General features: G+C 57.1%; 1 protein-coding gene across 1 annotated transcript in view; it reads left to right on the top strand.

Annotated features, from left to right (window-relative positions):
- The first annotated feature begins 8,116 nt into the window (after nt 1–8,116).
- The window catches only part of LOC101663874 (lymphocyte antigen 6H-like), a 2,132-nt gene continuing 1,099 nt past the window's right edge, over nt 8,117–9,149 (top strand). Inside the window, exons 1-3 of the mRNA XM_004697624.2 lie at nt 8,117–8,293; nt 8,600–8,645; nt 8,804–8,899. Of these exons, the coding sequence (XP_004697681.2) occupies nt 8,147–8,293; nt 8,600–8,645; nt 8,804–8,899 (289 nt within the window). The 5' untranslated portion in view covers nt 8,117–8,146. The remainder of the gene's footprint in view (nt 8,294–8,599; nt 8,646–8,803; nt 8,900–9,149) is intronic.

The following is a 9,149-nucleotide window of genomic DNA, read 5'->3' as shown; positions in this document are numbered from 1 at the left end:
GCTGCCACCCAGTCCACGGTGACTCGCTGCGACCCCCCCTGTGGGACAGGGTCCTGAGACTCACCGCTCACGGGAGTAAAAGCCACATCTTCCCCACAGGCGCAGCCAATGGGTTAGAACAGCTGGCCTCCTGGCTAACCGCCCCGCGTGTGACCCACTGTGCCACCAGGGCTTCGTTTAAGGGGCTTGAGGGGTCTGCTCTGGACCAGCTCCGAGGAGAAACCAGGCTGGTTTTCTTCTGCACGCGCTTGCAGGACCGACCTAGAGTTTCTGCAGCCCACCTGCTCTGTTCTCAGCGAACACAGGCTTATGAGACCCCTTGTGCTGGTAACAGTCCCACCCTCACCCTGCCCCAGGTCCACCCACCCCCACAGTGCCCTGTGTCCACCCACACCTATGCCAGGAGGCTGGAAGCCCTGGGTGGGGCCCAGGAGACCAGGATGGTGACTTGGTTGAGGGGTGAGGAGATAGAGGGCTGCACCACATACAGAAACCCCAGCTCTGCTGAGCCCCCTGCATTCCGTGTCCTTGTGGGGGCCCCAACAGGACGCCGAGGGGGCTGCTGGGGTGTGGTCCTTCCAGATGAGTCCAGTGAGGCTAGGGGTCAGTCAGTGCAGGCCAGCAAGGGGGCAGGGCCCCCGCTGAGATTGTGGAAGGGACACCCCACCCCACCCAAGTCACCTTTGCACCAAACTCTGGTGCCCTGGGCTTTAGTTTCCCCAGTGAGGAGAGCAGGAGGCCTGGGGTGGGAGACTGAGTGAGGGGCTCAGGAATGGGGCCACGCAGAGGGCCTGGGAGGGGCGAGAGGGAGGGGCTCGGGAGGGGTGGGGCTTGCAGAGGCTGGGTCAGGGCTTTGGTGCTGGGAGCAGGAGACTAGCTGGAAGCCCTTTGGTCTGTGGGCAGCCCTGCGCCTGGCCTGGCGTGACCTCCCTCAGGCTTCAGGAAATGGAAACTCAGAGCCCTCTGACTGCCTTGCCCCAGGCACCTCGGGGACACCTACCTCCGCCTGCTCCCCCTCCTCCACCCTCCTCTCCCCAGCAAGCAGGCAGGACCACCAGGCACCCCAGGAAGATTGGGCAGCTCCAGCCCCAGACCTAAAAGGAGAGGGGCCCCAGGTGCACTGCCCTGCCTCTGAGGGTCCCCAGCCTCAGTTCCCTTTGTGGGGAGTGGGAGTAACCTAGCCTACTGGCCCTCCCTCCTGGGTCTCTGGAAAATTCCTGAGAGCTATGCTTCTTCTCATTTACACACATTAGCAGGACTTCTGAGCCCCACCCCACCCCCCACCCCCCATAGATGACCGATTGCCCAAAGAGAGCAAGGCTTGAAACAATTACATCCAAGAAGACCCAGAGGCTTGGCACGCTCAGAGGAAAGACGGAGTTGCCTTAAGGGCGTTGACTGAAGAATTGAGACCTGCAGGAGAGAGGCCTGAGGCAACAGCCCGGTCCCCCCCAGAGCCACGAGCCCCCCAAACCAAGCTCAGTGTGTCCAGTGGGGTAGATCGGGCCGGTGGGGTCCCCGGGCTGTAGCTCGTTATCCTTGATCCACCGAGCAGCTGGGGTCTCCAGCTGCTGACCTGTGGTGATCACCCCAGTCCTGGTCCCCACTGCCCGTGGCTGCGTTGAGCAGCACTGTCCACGGGGGGCGGGGGGTCTGGACTCCAACTAGGCTCTGTAGCGAGGACATGTGGGTGCTCACGAGGCAGACTAGCAAAAGAAACTCCCGTTTTGTTAGCTGCTAAATGACTTGCCGCTTCTCCCTCCCATCTCGGAAAGCTGACTGCTAGTGACCTGCCCGCCCCCCACCCCTCCCTCATGGGAGCGTCTCCGCTGGTGGTAGCATGTACTCTCATGTTCCCAGGTTCGAGACACACGACAATTCGTTTAGACTGTTCTGCAATATATCATTTCTTTTTATTATTTTTCACTATTGTTCCTTTTGATGTGATCTGAATAGTGCAGTTAGTCTTGTTGTGATAACCAGGATGCTACGGTCAATTTTGGTGGCATTGCGTCTTTTATGATAACGAACGGACCTTGTAACACATGCCTGCTCTTCCTGAGTTCCAGTTAGCCCATTAACTCTGCTTTCTGCTCCTGTTCCCACCTGCTTGAGTCCCAGACAGATGATGAATTCGTTTTTGGCCTTTAAAGATGGACTGAGAAGTCCACTCAAGCTGCTATGAGGGGAAACGTCTTTACTTTCTCAATAGCCAGGCTAGCTGAATGAAGACTCTTCTAAATGTCGAGACGTTACCATGGCTGCCATTGACTCGAACCCAGAACACTTGGAAGAACTGGTTGGGCTTGGACACAGCTCCTTTCTTCTCTGCTTGAATTCCAAGTCCGTGCTGGAACAGATGCCAGAAAGCCCGCCCAGCGCACCTGTCACTCTGCAGCCCGAGATGGAGACCAGGTTGGTTTGAGAAAGTCGGGGTTTTCCCCGGCAAGCTCTGACAGGAGGGAACAACGGGGTTCGCCCGTCCAGCCATCAAGGAGATACCACCTCACCCCAACATCAACAGCAACGTCTGAAAGCCAGTGTATCAGAGCTGACGTTCTGAGCACCAGGTCTGCAGAAGCCTATGGGTCACCGTGAGGACCCCGAGCCCATTGGCAGGGTCCCCACGTGGATGAAGTCTCCACTGATCCCCTTCTGACCACCTACTCGGGGCAGGGGCCATCCTGCTCGTAGGCAGAGCCCCCTGGAAAGTAAATGACCTCTACGTCACAGCCCAGGGAAGGGCAGTCTCCCTCAGAGTCTTGCCTGGGTGTGTCCTTGATGGAGACCCCATATGGGGACACAAGTCAGGAGCCATGCTTGACTGCCATGGTGGGAAGGCCCTGGTGACCAATCTAGTGGGTGCTTCCGTGCAACATGTCTGTGTGTCAAAGCATGGGCCTGTTCCTGCTCCTGTAGTCTCACCTGTAACTGAGGTTTCATCTGCCACCAATCATGCTTTGGGGGAAGTTTCCTTTACCCTCCCATGTCCTTTCTATGTCCCTGAATCCCAGCAAACCCCCGACGCCGTGAGGGCTGCGTACGAATGCCTCCCTCACCGGGACAAGGTATCGCTGACTTTGTCCCGTTTACGACTCATGGAATGCTCGCCTTCCCTTGTACCTGAGTGTGGAGCCTCCTTTACACCGGAAAACACAAGTAGCAAGGATGGCTGGCGGGGGCCCAGGGACTAGAGCCCTCACACCCTGCTGGTGGGACTGTAAGACGTGCAACCGCTGTGGAGAGCCGATGGCTCCTCTTCAAAAAGCAGGGCATAGAAATACCGCGTGACCCAACTGTCCCTCTACACGTATGCACCCCAGGCACTCACTCACACGCCCTCAGGCTGAGTGAGATCAGTCCATCGCAAAAGGGCCAGCAGTGTGTGTCCTTCCTGTTTTACAAAGTCAAGGATAGGCCTTCCCACGAAGCGCAGCCCTCTGATGTCAGGGCCAGAGGTGAGCAGGTGTGAACCTGGGAGGCTGGGGAGCCACGGAGGCAGAGAAGACACTGTGAGGTTTACGTGGCCAGCCCCGCAGCAGTGGTGGTCAGCCCCGCAGCAGTGGTGCTCAGAGGGTGCGTGCTCAGATCGCCTGCCTATCAAGCTTGCCTCCAACTGCCCTTTTTAAAGACAACTGGGACTTCGCTCCCTCCCATCTGTCATCTCCAGCTCTGCAAACCGTGGGATTACCCAACGGAAAATGTCCAGGAACGCCTAGGCTACCCAACTTGATGCATTTCCTCTCTGGTGACTTCTAATGTTCCTCTGTTCTGCCTGCGGGATTACTTCATCCTGTGTTCGCATTACAAAGGGCGTCCTCTTGTTGTGGTGCCAACAAGCAAATCAAGGCTCACAGCTTTCTCCACCTGCACCCAATGCTTGAGGGAGGAGCAGCAGCCAGGGAGGAAGAACGCACAGAAAGCTTGCCCAAGGCGGGCGCCCGCCCGAGACCCACAGCTCCAATGGAAGGGGTCTCCGACCAGCTGCCAGGCTGCCAGTCACCAGTGGTCTTGCCCAGAAGGCAGGGACTTGGGCGCAGCCCAAGGCTTTGTGTGACCTTCACAATAGGGATTGTCCCAAGGGCAGGCAAACAAAGGGGAGGTTGGAATCCACTGATTCAGATTGAGATGGACCATGACTTTTTTTGGAATAAGGTACAAAGCAATGTTTTGCCTGCCAAGTTCCTCAGACAGATTGTATATGAGGGGGTAAACAACCCCCCCAAAAAAATCCCAGAAATCCACTGGTCAGAGGGAAGCGCTCATAGTACGCATATTTCCCACTATGCAAATATATAGCAACTCGCTCTGAATTAGTGCACCCAGTGGCACCCCTTGGGAAGGTTCTCTCTGGTCACAGTGAATTTTTTCGTAAGAGCAATTTCACTAGAACCCTATTTATTGTGATGGCTGCTTTCAGAGAACAGCATGCAGCTATGAAATTTTGTTTCCTACTCCCCCGAATGCCCCAGAAACTGTTGTGATGTTGAACACAGCTTACAAGAACAGTGTTCATGGAAAAACGCAAGTGTAGGACTGGTCTTCTCATCTCAACATTGGTGAAATGTCGATTGATGACACACCTCGTGCTGGACGTCCATCAACTTCCCGAATGGTTGAAAATGTCCACTCAGAGTGCATTTGGAGTTCATTCCACAAGGTCACACTGTTCATCAAGCTTTCTATTTAGAGGTTCTGAAAAGATAGCATAATAGTGTGCAACAAAAGAGGCCTGATTTGTGGCAGATGGGAACTGATTTTGCCATCACCACCACCACAATGCGCCTGCTCGATATAGCCATCTCCTTGTGCCAGTTTGGGGCAAAAAGCAGCAAGCCTCTCTTGCCCCATGCACCTTTCTCACGTGGCCTCTCTCTATGCAGATTATTTTTGTTTCCGTGAATGCAGAGGGACAGGAAAGGACAGTGATTTGACGACGTAGAAGAGGTGAAGGGAAACCGAGGGAGGTGCTGCCAGCCATCCAGACAGATGAGTTTGGAAAATGTTTCCAAGAATGGAATCGCACATTTGACAAAGGTATTAATGGTCATGGAGAGTACTTTTGAAGGTAGTAGGTTGTTTTGTTGAAATAAATAAATACATAACTTCAGGGGGAAATTCCGGGGGTTTTGGTGGCTGGGTACCCCCTCATATAAGCTTTGCAATGAAGTAGCTCTGGGCTGATCTTGATCAGAGCTCCCAATCAATCCCATCTTGGCTCTCTTCCTCTTTCTTACATCCCTGCCCGCACTTGCGGGCTTTCTCTGTGTTGCTGTGCAGCGCTGGGCAGGCAGGCAAGCAGCCTGCGGACAGGGCCTGTCTGAGCAGACGCCTCTCGCAGAGGCAGAGGGATGTGGGTGGAGCAGAGCGTCTTAGAGACGCTCAGCAGGGCCGTGAGTAAGAAAATGCCATCACTGGAGTGGCATGGTGAGAATGACAGGCAGTCACAAGCACAGGACGGCCCTTGCCTGGAGGCCTTCCACGGACCGTCGGACTCTGCCGCCTGGCACGGCACTGCGCCAAGTGTCTTTTCCATTCCTCCAGCAGTGGCCAGTCAGGATGCGTGTCAGTCCCGGTAGACCAGGGAGCCGACTCCAGAGACACTCATGTGCGTGTAAGGAGAACTTTATATCAAGAGTCATTGTACAGTAAGAAACATCCAGATCAAGTCCGATATTAGCCTATATGTCCGATACCAGTCTATGAAGTCCTCTTCAGACCCACGAAACACATGCAATGATGCCGAGTGCAGGAAGATCACAGGCCAGTGGGTGGAAAGTCTTGTGGGTCCAGTGGCGGTAGAAGCATGTCAGCGCTGGCGTGGGTCTACACGTGGCTCCTCCAGCTCCAGGGCTCTGGCTCCATCGGTGTCTTGTCAGCAGGAATGTCTCCCAGGGAGTGAGTCTGTAGCTGGCTTCCGGGGAGCTAGTTATCTCCCCAGCACCTCCAAATGAGATCATCAGGCTGTGACTTGATTGGCAGGCTAGACTCCACCCCTTCTCAAGTTGACTGGGTGCGGTCCATCATTTGCTGCCCTGCAGAGTGCTTTGAAGGACGCAGGTGTGGTCCCTCTCTGCCCCCACCTCATTTCTCGAGGGTGTGTCTGTGAGGCCCTGCAATGGTTTGCGCCAGTTCCTGCTTCTCGCAGGTGACAGATTCGCACCGCAGACGCACGGTGTTTGTAAACCAAGTAACTTTTAGGAGGGAAAGGGACGTTTCGGGATATTCGGTCTCAGCCAGTACACACAGCTGTCCCTGGGAAGCATACAAGGCCGCATGGCAGGGGGTCTTGGGAAAGTTCGTGACCGAAAATGGCTGCTTCAGGGGAGAACCCTCACCCCCGGCCTGCCCTGGGTCTGCTGCTTGTCCCCTCTGTTCCCCACTTGGGCGAAGGGAGGTTGTGGTGGAGGCCACTGGCCGTTCTCAGTGGCTGAGTCCAGGCACGTGTGTGACGGAATGGGGTGTGTGCCTGGGGTGACCTGACCCTGCGCCTGCACCTGGGTGCCTCTGGTCTGAGCACACCCAGCTCTGGGTCTTCCCCGGGGTGTCTGACGTGCGCCTGACTTCCCGCAAACCGCTGTATGGTGTCTTGTCCATCCAGATTTTGTTTAGCTTGGGAACCGGGTGGAGACCGCCTCCTCCCTCCCTACTCTTCCTGCTTCTCTTCGTTTACAAGGAGAGGGAAGCCGCGTCACAGGCATTTCTAGTCCCTGCTTTGGGGTGAAGAGCCACCGGCTTTCCACAGTGGTTGCACATCTTACCACGTCTCACCAGCAGGGTGTGGGGCCTCCAGTCTCGGCACACACCCCAGCCATTCTTGGGGAGAAACAGGGACCCCCACACTTGCCATCAGGAATGGAAAATGGCTCAGTGCTTTGCTTGGGCCAACGACGTGGAGAGCTGCTGAGCAGGTGGAGACCCTGGCCCTGGGTACCCGTGAACGTGACCCTGTTTTTCTTTTTCATTGTGTTGTGAGAGTATACTAGAGTGGGGTCCCACCCCTAAGCACCCGAGTTGTAAAAGGACCGGAAGAGGCGCAGAGAGCACACCCCAGGGCTATACCCCACAGGAAGACAGGTGCCGGCTGCTACAGAAGCTTCCATGGCCCAGGAACACCGAGGGTTGCCGCCTTCAAGAAGCTGGAACCAACGCGGAGAGAGGCGGACTTTCCCCAGAGCCGGGCCCTGACGGGGCCTTGCAGACCCAGAAGGGAGAGGAGAGACACACTAGACAGAGAACCAAGAACCGTCAACACCGCCGTACCGCTCCCCCTCCAGCTCCTCCCCGGGACAAGTACCCACGGGGACAAAAACAAATGTCCCAAGATGTGCACACACGTGTTTTTATACCATGACTCATGAAACCCAAACCTGTAAACTGCCCAGCTGCCCCTCACCTGTGCACAGGCAGACCCACGAGATGCACCTGGCCCATGAACGGGAACGTTTTAAAAAGAGCCAACTACTGGGAGACGCGTGGGCCAGCCTCTGAAGCCTGGTGCTGACTGAAAATGCCAGACCTAGGAGAGCTTGGACCCCACCCCACCTCACCCCAAGCCCCAACGGCTGCCGTGCCCTCTGCCTGGCTGTGGGCTTCCTTTTGCCCCATCTCAGTAGCGGTCTGGGACGCTGACACCTTTAAGCTTGATCGGCTCAAGCGCGCCCCAGAAATGAGTCCTTTCTCTCAGGACACGTGCATCCCTAAAACTTAAATCTACATGCGTGAATTTGCTCGTGTGCCTGGGGTGGAGGGGGTGAAGGAGTCAGCCTGCTGTCAATCAAAAGACTAGACAGACATCATGATTTATGATTTCATTTGTTCACAATCCAACATGTAACAGGAAAAGACAATCCCTTTAAGCGGAGTCCTGTTAGAGCTGTGAGTCCGGAGGACGGCAGTGAGCCACGGGTGTCGGCGGCTCTCCACGGACATCAGCAAGGGGGCAGGAGGTGGCGGGCGGTCCCTGGAGAAACAGAGGCATGCTTGATTTCCTACTGATGGTTGCAAAGCCAGCCTCTTGGCCACATTGTTGGGAAGATCACGGTGCCCTGAGATCATGGCAAAGCCTGCTGTTCCCTCCCGGGCAGCCGTGTAAAGCCTGCACAGTGTGGGGCCCAGAACTTGCTTGGTTTGTGCTGGGTTTTCCATGCAGTTTGGAGGTAGCAAACGCCACTGCCGTCTGTCTCTGTCTTTGGCAGGAACAGTGACAGGTGACCCTGGAATAGCTGGAACAGAATACCCTCAGGGTGCCTCCACCCCCTCACCCAGCCACATTTGCAACAAGAAACTGCAGGTAAGGGGGTGCTGGTGCCGGTGCGGATGGGGGGGGGGGGTGCGGGGCAGATGCTGAGCAGCCTCTTCTCATCCATATCCCCGCCTCCGCCTCCCTGGCACGCTGGGCTGCCTGGAAAGGAAAGAGGAGGAGGAGTCAGGCCCCCGGCCGCCCCCCCCCCACTTCCCGTCTCCTCCCCTCGGAGCCCGGGGTGGGTGCAACAGGACAACGGCCCCTCAGAAAGGGGCGGAGTCTGAGCGTCCCTGTGGCTCCGAGGGTGGGCGGGCCTTGGGGGCAGGTAAATACCCTGGACCCCACTCCGCGCAGCTCCTCGTGCGACCACGGAGGCATCTGTCCCAGAGCCAAGCAGCTGGTGAGCCGAGCTGGGGCTGGGGGACGGCGGCCGACGCCTGCTGGTGCCCCCCCCAGGTGTGGGGGAGGAGGGAGAGCCCAGGGGCGACTGGAGGCAGGGCCTCTTGAGTGTTTGGGTGGGGCTCCGCCTGATTGGGGTGGGTGCGTATCACCCTGCAGGAGCCACGGACCTAGACCCACCACCTAGACCCACCGTCGTCATGAGAGGCGCCGCTCTGCTCTTGATCGCGGCTCTAATACACTGCCAGCAGCATGGTGAGGGGGGCACTGCCAGCAGTGTGGTGAGGGAGTGGCTCTGCCAGCAGGGTGGTGAGGGAGGGGCAATGCCAGCAGGGTGGTGAGGGAGGGGCACTGCCAGCAGCATGGGGGGCACTGCCAGCAGCATGGTGAGGAGGCACGGCCAGCAGGGTCCAGGGCGCCCCCGGTTGCTGTTGCGGTGGTCTGAGGACCCGGGCCTCCCAGCCCTGGCCCTGCAGTGCTACACCTGCATCCATGTAAAGGACAG

The sequence above is a fragment of the Echinops telfairi genome, unplaced genomic scaffold (assembly GCF_000313985.2).
Source record: "Echinops telfairi isolate 266 unplaced genomic scaffold, ASM31398v2 ScPeMD7_1;HRSCAF=3_0, whole genome shotgun sequence".
In the NCBI taxonomy this organism is placed as follows: Eukaryota; Metazoa; Chordata; class Mammalia; order Afrosoricida; family Tenrecidae; genus Echinops; species Echinops telfairi.
Note: the sequence above shows the minus strand (reverse complement) of the source record. Positions and strands in the feature narration are given on the sequence as shown.